At 42.8% G+C, this 15,102-nt stretch overlaps 1 protein-coding gene across 2 annotated transcripts in view; it reads left to right on the top strand.

The window, feature by feature from the left end:
• LOC139765785 (uncharacterized) overlaps window positions 1-4,558 on the top strand; it is an 88,285-nt gene extending 83,727 nt beyond the window's left edge. Inside the window, exons 12-13 of one of the 2 annotated variants that reach the window (XM_071693578.1) lie at window positions 168-353; window positions 3,490-4,558. In XM_071693578.1, coding sequence (XP_071549679.1) covers window positions 168-353; window positions 3,490-3,660 — 357 coding nt within the window. In that variant the 3' untranslated portion in view covers window positions 3,661-4,558. Of the gene's footprint in view, window positions 1-164; window positions 354-3,489 lie in introns of both variants that reach the window. The other variant, XM_071693577.1, reaches the window with a different exon arrangement.
• The last annotated feature ends 10,544 nt before the right edge of the window (window positions 4,559-15,102 follow it).

Genomic DNA, 15,102 nt, shown 5'->3' with positions numbered 1-15,102 from the left:
CACCTCGTGTACAGGAAGGGACGGCACCTGGTGTACAGGAAGGTACACCACCTAGTGTACAGGGCCGCCACATCTCCCGTAGAAGGCACAATCCCCCCTCCCCCTACAACACCACGTAGTACATATGACCAAACATTACCCTCGTGCACGCCTGACCTTACCAGCAGAAGGACGTGGAGCTCCGGAAGGAGGCGACGTGGGCGCTGGCGAACTTGACGTGCGGGTGCACGACTGAGCAGGTGGCTGTGTTGGTGAGCTTCGGTGTGGTGGCCTGCTTGTGTACCGTCATGGCCGACCAACACAACACCGGCCTCGTCCTAGTCGCCCTTGACGCCCTCAGTAATGTCTTCAAGGTATGGTGACCAGATGGTGTCAGCAGTAACTTGCAGGTATGGTGACCAGATGGTGTCAGCAGTAACTTGCAGGTATGGTGACCTAATGGTGTCAGCAGTAACTTGAAGGTATGGTGACCAGATGGTGTCAGCAGTAACTTGCAGGTATGGTGACCAGATGGTGTCAGCAGTAACTTGCAGGTATGGTGACCAGATGGTGTCAGCAGTAACTTGAAGGTATGGTGACCAGATGGTGTCAGCAGTAACTTGCAGGTATGGTGACCAGATGGTGTCAGCAGTAACTTGCTGGTATGGTGACCAGATGGTGTCAGCAGTAACTTGCAGGTGTGGTGACCAGATGGTGTCAGCAGTAACTTGCAGGTATGGTGACCAGATGGTGTCAGCAGTTACTTGCAGGTGTGGTGACCAGATGGTGTCAGCAGTAACTTGCAGGTATGGTGACCAGATGGTGTCAGCAGTTACTTGCAGGTGTGGTGACCAGATGGTGTCAGCAGTAACTTGCAGGTATAGTGACCAGATGGTGTCAGCAGTTACTTGAAGGTATAGTGACCAGATGGTGTCAGCAGTTACTTGCAGGTGTGGTGACCAGATGGTGTCAGCAGTTACTTAAAGGTGTGGTGACCAGATGGTGTCAGCAGTAACTTGCAGGTATAGTGACCAGATGGTGTCAGCAGTAACTTGAAGGTATGGTGACCAGATGGTGTCAGCAGTAACTTGCAGGTATGGTGACCTAATGGTGTCAGCAGTAACTTGCAGGTATGGTGACCAGATGGTGTCAGCAGTAACTTGCAGGTATGGTGACCAGATGGTGTCAGCAGTAACTTGAAGGTATGGTGACCAGATGGTGTCAGCAGTAACTTGCAGGTATGGTGACCAGATGGTGTCAGCAGTAACTTGCAGGTATAGTGACCAGATGGTGTCAGCAGTTACTTGAAGGTATAGTGACCAGATGGTGTCAGCAGTTACTTGAAGGTATGGTGGCCAGATGGTGTCAGCAGTAACTTGAAGGTATGGTGGCCAGATGGTGTCAGCAGTTACTTGAAGGTATAGTGACCAGATGGTGTCAGCAGTAACTTGAAGGTATGGTGACCAGATGGTGTCAGCAGTAACTTGCAGGTATGGTGACCAGATGGTGTCAGCAGTAACTTGAAGGTATGGTGACCAGATGGTGTCAGCAGTAACTTGAAGGTATGGTGACCAGATGGTGTCAGCAGTAACTTGAAGGTATGGTGACCTAATGGTGTCAGCAGTAACTTGAAGGTATGGTGACCAGATGGTGTCAGCAGTTACTTGAAGGTATGGTGACCAGATGGTGTCAGCAGTAACTTGAAGGTATGGTGACCAGATGGTGTCAGCAGTAACTTGAAGGTATGGTGACCAGATGGTGTCAGCAGTTACTTGAAGGTATGGTGACCTAATGGTGTCAGCAGTAACTTGAAGGTATGGTGACCGGATGGTGTCAGCAGTTACTTGAAGGTATGGTGTTTGGATGGTGTCAGTAGTAACTTGAAGGTATGGTGACCAGATGGTGTCAGCAGTAACTTGAAGGTATGGTGACCAGATGGTGTTAGCAGTTACTTGCAGGTATGGTGACCTAATGGTGTCAGCAGTAACTTGAAGGTATGGTGACCAGATGGTGTCAGCAGTTACTTGAAGGTATGGTGACCAGATGGTGTCAGCAGTAACTTGAAGGTATGGTGTTTGGATGGTGTCAGTAGTAACTTCAAGGTACTGTGTCAGAGTAACTTCAAGGTACTGTGTCAGTCGTAACTTCAAGGTACTGTGTCAGTAGTAACTTCAAGGTACTGTGTCAGTCGTAACTTCAAGGTACTGTGTCAGTCGTAACTTCAAGGTACTGTGTCAGGAGTAACTTCAAGGTACGGTGTCAGGTCGTAACTTCAAGGTCTGTGTCAGGAGTAACTTCAAGGTACTGTGTCAGTAGTAACTTCAAGGTACTGTCAGTCGTAACTTCAAGGTACGGTGTCAGTCGTAACTTCAAGGTACGGTGTAAGTCGTAACTTCAAGGTACTGTGTCAGTCGTAACTTCAAGGTACTGTGTCAGTCATAACTTCAAGGTACGGTGTCAGTCGTAACTTCAAGGTACTGTGTCAGTAGTAACTTCAAGGTACTGTGTCAGTAGTAACTTCAAGGTACTGTGTCAGTCGTAACTTCAAGGTACGGTGTCAGTCGTAACTTCAAGGTACTGTGTCAGTAGTAACTTCAAGGTACTGTGTCAGTCGTAACTTCAAGGTACGGTGTCAGTCGTAACTTCAAGGTACTGTGTCAGGAGTAACTTCAAGGTACGGTGTCAGTCGTAACTTCAAGGTACTGTGTCTGTCGTAACTTCAAGGTACGGTGTCAGTCGTAACTTCAAGGTACTGTGTCAGTCGTAACTTCAATGCACGGTGTCAGTCGTAACTTCAAGGTACTGTGTCAGTAGTAACTTCAAGGCACGGTGTCAGTAGTAACTTCAAGGTAATGTGTCAGTCGTAACTTCAAGGTACGGTGTCAGTAGTATCTTCAAGGCACGGTGTCAGTGGTAACTTCAAGGCACGGTGTCAGTGGTAACTTCAAGGCACGGTGTCAGTGGTAACTTCAAGGCATGGTGTCAGTAGTAACTTCAAGGCACGGTGTCAGTGGTAACTTCAAGGCACGGTGTCAGTGGTAACTTCAAGGCACGGTGTCAGTAGTAACTTCAAGGTACGGTGTCAGTAGTAACTTCAAGGCACGGTGTCAGTGGTAACTTCAAGGTACGGTGTCAGCAGTAACTTCAAGGTACGGTGTCAGTAGTAACTTCAAGGTACGGTGTCAGCAGTAACTTCAAGGTACGGTGTCAGTGGTAACTTCAAGGCACGGTGTCAGTGGTAACTTCAAGGCACGGTGTCAGTAGTATCTTCAAGGCACGGTGTCAGTAGTAACTTCAAGGCACGGTGTCAGTAGTAACTTCAAGGCACGGTGTCAGTAGTAACTTCAAGGCACGGTGTCAGTAGTAACTTCAAGGCACGGTGTCAGTAGTAACTTCAAGGTACGGCCGTTGTCGGTTGCATCTTGCATTATAATGTTATGAACATTGTACTGATATTGTAAGGCTTTGTTATTTATGTTGTTGCTGTTGATGATAATGATGATGCCACAGAAAACGGAGGACGAGGAGTCGATTGTGCGAGTGACCGAGGCTTGCGGAGGTCTGGATACACTGAGGCAGCTGGAGGCCAGCCAGGAGGCCCAGGTCTCCAGGATGGCCACCTACCTCACCACCACCTACTTCCAGGCTGGTAGTGGGCAGGAGGACCAGGGGCTGGGGTGAGGAGGGCCAGGACGAGGCACAGGGCGACGACGGGGAAGCACATACGATGAAGAATAACGAGCCAACATGAGAAGGAACTGAGGAGAAAAGATGATAAAGACGCAGGTAACATGAAGCGACGGTGAGGCGACACGCTCAGCCTGTGCCTGCCTGGCTGCAGATGAAGGGCACACGAGCGCTCGCTCCACTGCGGCACACACGTTACAGAGAGAGAGAGAGAGAGAGAGAGAGAGAGAGAGAGAGAGAGAGAGAGAGAGAGAGAGAGAGAGAGAGAGAGAGAGAGAGAGAGAGAGAGTGTATAGACACAGTAACAACATTAGTGAAAAACGTGTGTAAGTGAATATTTCACTGTCACGAAGCAGTGAAAGTCAGTCAGGAACTATTACTAAATTATGAATTATACAGATCACTGACAAAAGAACAAAGAAACAGAAGATGAGTTGCCCTGACTTCTATACCATGCACAGGTGACCAGGTGGTGTGACGTGCTAGTGTCTCGGTGGGAGAGTCAGTTTGTATACAACTTTGTGGATGATTATCATAACTAAACGTAGAAAATGGTATTGTCTGCCTTTGTGTGTTGGATGATGGAAGTAACATATTAAACATCAGTAAAGACACTTTTGGTGATGATTTAACACTAGTTAAGTTGTGAAGTGATTGATCGTACTAATGATACCTAACAAGTTATTAGTAATATGTATATATATATATATATATATATATATATATATATATATATATATATATATATATATATATATATATATATATATATATATATATATATATATATATATATATACACACACAGACATATACATATATACACATGTACATAATTCATACTGTCTGCCCTTATTCATTCCCATCTCCACCCTGCCACACATGAAATGACAACCCCCTCCCTCCGCATGTGCGCGAGGTGGCACTAGGAAAAGACAACAAAGATCACATTCGTTCACACTCAGTCTCTAGCTGTCATGTATAATGCGCCGAAACCACAGCTCTCTTTCCACATCTAGGCCCCACAAAACTTTCCATGGTTTACCCCAGACGCTTCACATGCCCTGGTTCAATCCATTGACAGCACGTCGACCTCGGTATACCACATCGTTCCAATTCACTCTATTCCTTGCACACCTTTCACCCTCCTGCATGTTCAGGCCCCGATCACTCAAAATCTTTTTCACTCCATCTTTCCACCTCCAATTTGGTCTCCCACTTCTCCTCATTCCCTTCACCTCTGACACATACATCCTCTTGGTCAATCTTTCCTCACTCATTCTCTCCATGTGACCAAACCATTTCAAATCACCCTCTTCTGCTCCCTCAACCACACTCTCTTTATTACCACACATCTCTCTTACCCTTTCATTACTTACTCAATTAAACCACCTCACACCACATATTGTCCTCAAACATCTCATTTCCAACACATCCACCCTCCTCTGCACAACTCTATCTATAGCCCACGCCTCGCAGCCATATAACATTGTCGGAACCACTTTTCCTTTAAACATACCCATTTTTGCTTTCCAAGATAATGTCCTCGCCTTCCACACATTTTTCAACGCTCGCGGCACTTTCGCCTCCTCCCCCACAGTATGATTCACTTCAGCTTCCATGGTTCCATCCGCTGCCAAATCCATCCTGGATATCTAAAACACTTCACTTCCTCCAGTTTTTCTCCATTTAAACTTACCTCCCATTTGACTTGTCCCTCAAACCTACTGTACCTAATAACCTTGCTCTTATTCACATTTACTCTCAGCTTTCTTCTTTCACACACTTTACCAAACTCAGTCACAGCTTCTGCAGTTTCTCACCCGAATCAGCCACCAGCGCTGTATCATCAGCGAACAACAACTGACTCACTTCCCAAGCTCTCTCATCCACTACAGACTGCATACTTGCCCCTCTTTTCAAAACTCTTGCATTCACCTCCCTAACAACCCCATCCATAAACAAATTAAGCAACCATGGAGACATCACATACCCCTGCCGTAAACCTACATTCACTGAGCACCAATCACTTTCCTCTCTTCCTACACGTACACATGCCTTACATCCTCGATAAAAACTTTTCACTGCTTCTTACTTGCCTCCCACACCATATATTCTTAATACCTTCCACAGAGCATCTCTGTCAACTCTATCTAATGCCTTCTCCAGATCCATAAATGCTACATACAAATCCATTTGCTTTTCTAAGTATTTCTCACATACATTCTTCAAAGCAAACGCCTGATCCACACATTTTCTACCACTTCCGAAGCCACACTGCTCTTCCCCAATCTGATGCTCTGTACAAGCCTTCACCCTCTCAGTCAATACCCTCCCATTCAATTTCCCAGGAATACTCAACAAACTTGTACCTCTGTAATTTGAGCACTCACCTTTATCCCCTTTGCCTTTGTACAATGGCACAATGCAAGCATTCCGCCAATACTCAGCCACCTCATCATGAGTCATACATACACTAAATAACCTTACCAACCAGTCAACAACACAGTCACCCCCTTTTTTTTTTTTTAATAAATTTCACTGCAATACCACCCAAACCCTCTGCCTTGCCCGCTTTCATCTTCCGCAACGCTTCTACTACCTCCTCTCTGTTCACCAAATCATTCTCCCTAACCCTGTTACTTTGCACACCACCTCGACCAAAACACCCTATATCTGCCACTCTATCATCAAACACATTCAACAAACCTTCAAAATACTCACTCCATCTCTTTCTCACATCACCACCACTTGTTATCACCTCCCCATTAGCCCCCTTCACTGATGTTCCTATTTGTTGCATTGTCTTACGCACTTTATTTACCTCCTTCCAAAACATCTTTTTATCCTCCCTAACATTTAATGATACTTTCTCACCCCAACACTCATTTGCCCTCTTTTTCTCCTCTTGCACCTTTCTCTTGACCTCCTACCTCTTTCTTTTATACATCTCCCACTCATTTTCATTATTTCCCTGCAAAAATCGTTCAAATGCCTCTCTTCTCTCACTAATAATCTTACTTCATCACCCCACCACTCACTACCCTTTCTAATCTGCCCACTTCCCACGCTTCTCATGCCATTAGCATCTTTTGCGCAAGCCATCACTGCTTCCCTAAATACATCCCATTCCTCCCCCACTGCCCTTACGTTCTTTTTTCTCACCTTTTCCCATTCTGTACTCAGTCTCTCCTCGTACTTTCTCAAGCAAGTCTCCTTCCCAACCTCACTTACTCTCATCACTCTCTTCAACCCAACATTCTCTCTTCTTTTCTGAAAACCTCTACAAATCTCCACCTTCACCTCCACAAGATAATGATCAGGCATCCCTCCAGTTGCACCTCTCAGCACATTAACATCCAGAAGTCTCTCTTTCGCGCGCCTATTAATTAACACGTAATCCAATAACGCTCTCTGGCCATTTCTCCTACTTACGTACGTATACTTATGTATATCTCTCTTTTTAAACCAGGTATTCCCAATAACCAGTCCTTTTTCAGCGCACAAATCTATAAGCTCTTCACCATTTCCATTTAGAACACTGAACACCCCATGTACACCAATTATTCTCTCAATTGGGCAGATTGGAAAGGGTGGTGTAGTGGTGGGTAAAGTAAGATTATTAGTAAAAAAGAAGAGAGGGGTATTTGGACGAAATTACAGAGAAATAGTGCAAATGACTGGAAGATGTATAAAAGGTGCAAGAAGTGAAAAGAGGGCAAATGAGAGTGTGTGTGAGAGTATGAGAGGGTCAGGGAGAATGGTTTGGTAAACAGAGAAGAGGTAGTGAAAACTTTGCGGAAGATGAAAGCCGGCAAGGCGGCGAGTTTGGATGGTAATGCACTGGAATTTATTAAAAAAGGGGAGTGACTGTGTTGTTGACTGGTTGGTGAGGACATTCAATATATGTATGGCTCATGGTGAAGTACCTGAGGATTGGGGGAATGCATGCATAGTGCCATAGTATAAAGGATAAGGGGATAAAGATGAGTGTTCAAATTACAGAGATATGAGTTTGTTGAGTATTCCTGGTAAATTATATGGGAGGGTATTGATTGAGAGGGTGAAGGCATGTACAGAGCATCAGATTGGGGAAGAGCAGTGTGGTTTCAGAAGTGGTAGAGGATGTGTGGATCAGGTGTTTGCTTTGAAGAATGTATGTGAGAAATACTTAGAAAAACAAATGGATTTGTATGTAGCATTTATGGATCTGGAGGAGGCATATCATAGAGTTGATAGAGATGATCTGTGGAAGGTATTTAGAATATATGGTGTGGGAGGCAAAGTTGTTAGAAGCAGTGAAAAGTTTTCATCAAGGATGTAAGGCATGTGTACGATTAGGAAGAGAGGAAAGTGATTGGTTCCCCCAGTGAATGTCGGTTTGCGGCAGAGGTGCGTGATGGTTGTTAAAAATGTTTATGGATGGGGTTGTTAGGGAGGTAAATGCAAGAATATTGGAGAGAGGGGCAAGTATGCAGTCTGCTGTGGATGAGAGAGCTTGGTAAGTGAGTCAGTTGCTGTTCGCTGATGATACAGCGCTGGTGGCTGATTCGGGTGAGACACTGCAAAAGCTGGTGACTGAGTTTGGTAAAGTGTGTGAAGGAAGAAAGTTAAGGGTAATTGTGAATAAGAGCAAGGTTATTAGGTACAGTAGGGTTGAGGGACAAGTCAATTGGGAGGTGAGTTTGAATGGATTAAAACTGGAGGAAGTTAAGTTTTTTAGATATCTTGGAGTGGATTTAACAGCGGATGGAACCATTGAAGCGGAAGTGAGTCAGAGGGTGGGGGAGGGGGTGAAGGTTCTGGGAGCGTTGAAGAATGTGTGGAAGGCGAGAACATTATCTCGGAAAGCAAAAATGGGTATGTTTGAAGGAATAGTGGTTCCAACAATGTTATATGGTTGCGAGGCGTGGGCTATAGATAGAGTTGTGCGGAGGAGGGTGGATGTGTTGGAAATGAGATGTTTGAGCACATGTGGTGTGAGGTGATTTGATCGAGTAATCAATGAAAGGGTGAGAGAGGTGTGTGATAATAAAAAGAGCGTGGTTGAGAGAGCAGAAGAGGGTGTATTGAAATGGTTTGGTCACATGGAGAGAATGGGTGAGGAAAGATTGACAAAGAGGATATATGTGTCAGTTGTGAAGGGAACGAGGACAAGTGGGAGACCAAATTGGAGGTAGAAGGATGGAGTGCAAAAGATTTTGAGTGATCAGGGCCTGAACATGCAGGGGGGATGAAAGGCGTGCAAGGAACAAAATTAATTGGAACTATGTGGTATACCGGGGTCGACGTGCTGTCAATGGATTGAACCAGGGCATGTGAAGTGTCTGGGGTAAACCATGGAAAGTTTTGTGGGTCCTGGATGTGGAAAGGGAGCTGTGGTTTCCGGTGCATTATTACATGACAACTAGAGACTTGGTATGAACGAATGTGCCCTTTGTGTCTTTTCCTAGCGCTACCTCACACGCGCGCGGGGGCAGAGGGGTGCCATTTTATGTGTGGCGGGGTGGCGATGGAAATGGGTGAGGCCAGCAAGTATGAATATGTACATGTGTGTATATGTATTTGTCTGTGTATGTATATATATGTATACATTGCAATGTATAGGTATGTATATGTGCATATGTAAGTGCGTATGTACATATATGTGTATGTGGGTGGGTGGGCCATTCTTTCGTGTTTTCTTGCGTTACCTCGCTAACGCGGGAGACGGCCATAAAGTATAATATGGAGAAAAAAATTATATATATATATATATATATATATATATATATATATATATATATATATATATATATATATATATATATATGAAAATATTCTTTTGAATAGGGTTTGTGATATACAATATAGGAAGACGTGTGTACAGTCCAGTATGGTGGTAGTATAAACGTACAGTCGCATTACTTGGCATTTATGTGTAAGACGTTGCCACACAGAAAACTGTACCATCAGAAATGTTCTCTTGTATATGTAACATATATGTAACGTACATGTAGAATGTGCCTCCTCAGTACAAAATACATTGGTCTGTTTTGTCAGAAACAATGACGTGTTGTACATATTCCTGATTCCTCTGATGTGGACGTGATCCTCCTGTACAGATGTTCTGATGTTTTACACTTGTTTATTATTTATTAAGTTACTGAATTTGTTGATATTTCTAATAATTTCGTTATAGTGTTAGTTACTCATATTTACGAGTAATGGTCACTGAGGAACAAGGGTTATATGCTGCGTCTTGGTTCTTAAGGTTTATTTAGGAAATGGAAATGATGTGTTTTGTCATCCTTCATCTGATGTCAGCTTCTGTTTCGCCACATTCCTTTATATCTAATGTTGTTATATTTGATATGATTCACCCTACTATCTTGGATCTTATATTGTAGGACGGAAATTGACGAGGTAAATTCGTTTACTAAATCAAAGAAATATGTTTTCAAAGGTGTCTTACATAAAGATACCAAAATCATATATAAGTGATTACATAAATGATGAATGATAAGAATATGTGGGTTGGTAATTTGAGCATAGATGAGGTCATTAAGGTCGTCAGGGTCAAGTTACAACCACAAGTCGAGGCCACCTGACCACATACACACACACACACACACACACACACATTGCACTGGTCAATAGATTTTGTCTCATTGGAAAGATGTTTCTTATGTAGTTTTGCTGCACACTGAATCCAAGTATGTTTTTCAAAATTTTTTTATTACCGATGTTATCTTTTTTTTTTTGTTCCAGCAACCTCACATATCATTAAGTACAGTATATAAGTCCCACTGATCTACAGAGCATTTGTAACAAAAAGTTTAACAAACACAACTATTATCATTGTTTGTGAAGTGCAATAACTTCTTTATGTAAGCACAAGACTGGATAGATGAGTGACCACCAGAGGTCTGCAGAAACACGACTGGTAATGTTGGGACATTCCAACACCGGCCACCTGGTCCTGAGTGGCAGTTCTCCATCAGTTGTAGACTGGGACTGAATGTGTAAACAGTGTCTTTTCCGCTGTTGAGAAATTGTGCTTTTGTGTATTCAAGTGTTGTGTTGATACCCCATCCATTATGATAATGACCAGAAACTGTGTAAACACTCCGTATCCTTCCTTCTACATCTGTAGTGGATCAACATTCATATATATTCACATCCCTCATCAATAAATGCTGTGAGCATGACCTTGGTTGTAAAGTGGGTCACCAGGATAAAATTCAGGTCCACATATTTCTTGAGTCGCATGGGTCAGGCTTACCACAGTATGGGGGCAAAATGGTTCACGTCGTATGTCTTCTGCTATTCCTATGGTTTGGAGAGAACCCAGAGATCACGCTTCGGATGGCTACCTCTGCCTGACAAATATAAATGGTACAACATCAGAACCCAATCATACTGTTGAATGTCCCAATGTACCATCAGCTATGAGGCCAGGTCCTCACAGTTGGGAGTGACCTGTGCCAGAGCCACCAAGAAACATGATAGTGAGTGATGATGAGTCTGGTGATGAGGAAGTAGACCAAGTAGAGGACAATATGGATCCAACATTTGAAGTTGTTCCTCAAGTGAACCACATTGGTTGAGTCAAGATGATCTTAATGATCTCGTCCACGGTTTAGATTTATGTTATAAGCAATCTGAACATTTAGGTTCCAGGTTAAAGGGTTGGAATCTTCTCTAGAATGAAACTAGTTTGTTTTTATCATGATGGCCATGTCGTTTTCAAAGAATTTTTCTCCCTTGAATATGGTCTGGTGTTTTGCAATGAAGTTTGTTCTGTTATGGAGGCACTTGGTCACGAATATAACACAGACGAGTGGCGCTTGTTTATTGACTCATCAAAAGTAAGTTTGAAAATGATTCTACTCCACAACGGAAGTAAGTTCCCGTCCGTCCCTCTGGCTCACCCAGCTAACATGAAGGATTGTATGATAACTCGTAGCTTCTGCTGGAAAGAATTAAGTATAGGGATTTTAAGTGGAATGTTTGTGGTCACCTAAAGATTGTGGCACTTCTACTGGGAATGCAACTTGGTTTCATGAAGTTGTGTTGTTTCCTTTGTGAGCGGGACAGCCGGGACAAGAACAATCATTATGCAAAGAAACTGTGGCCAAAACGAGCGTCACTGACTCCATGTAAGAGAAATGTCATTAATCTTTCTGTTGTTGATCCTGAGAAAATGTATCTGCCTCCTGTGCACATTAAGCTCGGGTTGATGAAGAACTTCGTCAATGGTATGGATAAAACTGGTCATGGATTCACATATTTGAGGAATAAATTGCCCAGAGTCAGTGATGCAAAAATTAAGTAGGGTATTTTTGTGTGACCACAGATCAGGGGACTGCTTCAAGATGAAAAGTTTCATGAAAACCTAAATGAAGTTTAAAAAACTGTCTGGCTGTCATTTAAGAGAGTTTGCAAAGATATTTTGGGAATCACAGATCAGAAAACTACTGTGATGTAAAAGATCTATGGAGTTCATATAAAGCTCTGGCGTGCAATATAAGTCCAAAACTCCACTTTATACACTCGCACTTAGACTTCTTCCCGGTAAATCTTGGGTCAGTCAGTGATGAGCAGGTGGAGGGAGATTTCACCACAACATTTTGGACATAGAAAAGCGGTTCTGAAGAAAGTGTTGCCACTCCCTCTGTGGTAGCAGATAACTGCTGGACACTAAGCAGGTGGGTTCCTAAGGCCAAATATAACCGAAAATCACATACTTACACATTTTGTAAGTAAGTTTTTAATCGTAATACCAGACTTATTTATGAATAATATACATTGATTGTACAGTTTAATTGCTCTGTCACTTAACAACCATGATGATAGAACAATTCTAAATACAGATTCGAATTCAGAGTAACAAGTATATAATATTGTTCATCTATTTTAATTTGTGGAACAAAAGAAGTAAACATTTTTGTTAATTCATTGCTACAGACTGACTGAAATGGTTGGGTAAAAATTCACACATTGGAATATATTGATATTTTACCGGATAACACATGAATGTGCTCCTCATAATACATTTAAGATATATGACGACACAAGGTAAATATTCAACACATAGGAAGTACCAAATACATAATTGAAATAATTATAATAACTGAAATTAAGGGATCGCTTCATCTCCCTGGTATATAAGCGATTGATCAACTCATCCCCAAAATCAGTTTTTATCAGATAAACTAATTATAGAAACATACGACCATCTTCATTGCTTGTTAGGTCTAATGGCCAGTGACCTATGAGAAGGGTCAATAGGCCTGTAACCCTGTTTCATTTTAGACTGTATCAAGTCGCTATATAATGATCCTATAAGTGCTATCTAAACCTAAAGTGGGGGAACATAATGAATAAATATGAATACCAATAAAGATGCAAAATATAGATATCGAAACATAAAGTTGGTAAGTGGATATTATGTCAACGTGGCAGCAAACACAAGCTAGTCGTCACCACATCCAGTGGTGCAGCTGCCAGAAGCACTGTCATAAAGCTAGGACAGATGAGAGATAGTCCTTCACCATAACATGAAACACATATATAAATCATAACATAACATCGGCACTTCATCAGCCCGATACCATAACGGAACCAGCCTCAAACCCAGCCACCCACGATCCAAGCCAGCAACGTAGTGAGGAAAACGCTCTGCCCACCACACAACCAGCCCAAAGCAGAAGCAGCCACACCATGAAGCCAGCTCCGGCACAGAGTCGAACCTGTGAACCACTTTCTATCATCTTGATTATTTCCGTTTCCTTGAGAAAGATAATCAAGTTGTTCATCATATCTATGTCATCATCAAGGAGATTGTGTGTGTGATGAAGTTCATTTTCTTTTTCATCAAATAATGTTCTCAACTTTTCCTCTTTTTGTAATAGTTCATGTACTGTATGAGCGGGTGGTCTGTTGTTACAATTGATGCTTCACATCTTGGTGGAACATTTCTGTTGTTGTAAGGTTGTAGGTGGGTGCTGTATGTGATGTAAGGTTGTAGGTGGGTGCTATATGTGATGTAAGGTTGTAGGTGGGTGCTGTATGTGATGTAAGGTTGTAGGTGGGTGCTATATGTGATGTAAGGTTGTAGGTGGGTGCTATATGTGATGTAAGGTTGTAGGTGGGTGCTATATGTGATGTAAGGTTGTAGGTAGGTGCTATATGTGATGTAAGGTTGTAGGTGGGTGCTGTATGTCATGTAAGGTTGTAGGTGGGTGCTATATGTGATGTAAGGTTGTAGGTGGGTGCTATATGTGATGTAAGGTTGTAGGTGGGTGCTATATGTGATGTAAGGTTGTAGGTGGGTGCTATATGTGATGTAAGGTTGTAGGTAGGTGCTATATGTGATGTAAGGTTGTAGGTGGGTGCTATATGTGATGTAAGGTTGTAGGTGGGTGCTATATGTGATGTAAGGTTGTAGGTGGGTGGTATATGTGATGTAAGGTTGTAGGTGGGTGCTATATGTGATGTAAGGTTGTAGGTGGGTGCTATATGTGATGTAAGGTTGTAGGTGGGTGCTGTATGTGATGTAAGGTTGTAGGTAGGTGCTGTATGTGATGTAAGGTTGTAGGTGGGTGCTATATGTGATGTAAGGTTGTAGGTAGGTGCTATATGTGATGTAAGGTTGTAGGTGGGTGCTATATGTGATGTAAGGTTGTAGGTGGGTGCTATATGTGATGTAAGGTTGTAGGTGGGTGCTATATGTGATGTAAGGTTGTAGGTGGGTGCTATATGTGATGTAAGGTTGTAGGTGGGTGCTATATGTGATGTAAGGTTGTAGGTGGGTGCTATATGTGATGTAAGGTTGTAGGTGGGTGCTATATGTGATGTAAGGTTGTAGGTGGGTGCTATATGTGATGTAAGGTTGTAGGTGGGTGCTATATGTGATGTAAGGTTGTAGGTGGGTGCTATATGTGATGTAAGGTTGTAGGTGGGTGCTATATGTGATGTAAGGTTGTAGGTGGGTGCTATATGTGATGTAAGGTTGTAGGTGGGTGCTATATGTGATGTAAGGTTGTAGGTGGGTGCTATATGTGATGTAAGGTTGTAGGTGGGTGCTATATGTGATGTAAGGTTGTAGGTAGGTGCTGTATGTGATGTAAGGTTGTAGGTGGGTGCTATATGTGATGTAAGGTTGTAGGTGGGTGTTATATGTGATGTAAGGTTGTAGGTGGGTGTTATATGTGATGTAAGGTTGTAGGTAGGTGTTATATGTGATGTAAGGTTGTAGGTGGGTGTTATATGTGATGTAAGGTTGTAGGTGGGTGTTATATGTGATGTAAGGTTGTAGGTGGGTGCTATATGTGATGTAAGGTTGTAGGTGGGTGCTATATGTGATGTAAGGTTGTAGGTGGGTGCTATATGTGATGTAAGGTTGTAGGTGGGTGCTATATGTGATGTAAGGTTGTAGGTGGGTGTTATATG

This window comes from Panulirus ornatus, chromosome 56, assembly GCF_036320965.1.
Source record: "Panulirus ornatus isolate Po-2019 chromosome 56, ASM3632096v1, whole genome shotgun sequence".
In the NCBI taxonomy this organism is placed as follows: domain Eukaryota; kingdom Metazoa; phylum Arthropoda; class Malacostraca; order Decapoda; family Palinuridae; genus Panulirus; species Panulirus ornatus.
Note: the sequence above shows the minus strand (reverse complement) of the source record. Positions and strands in the feature narration are given on the sequence as shown.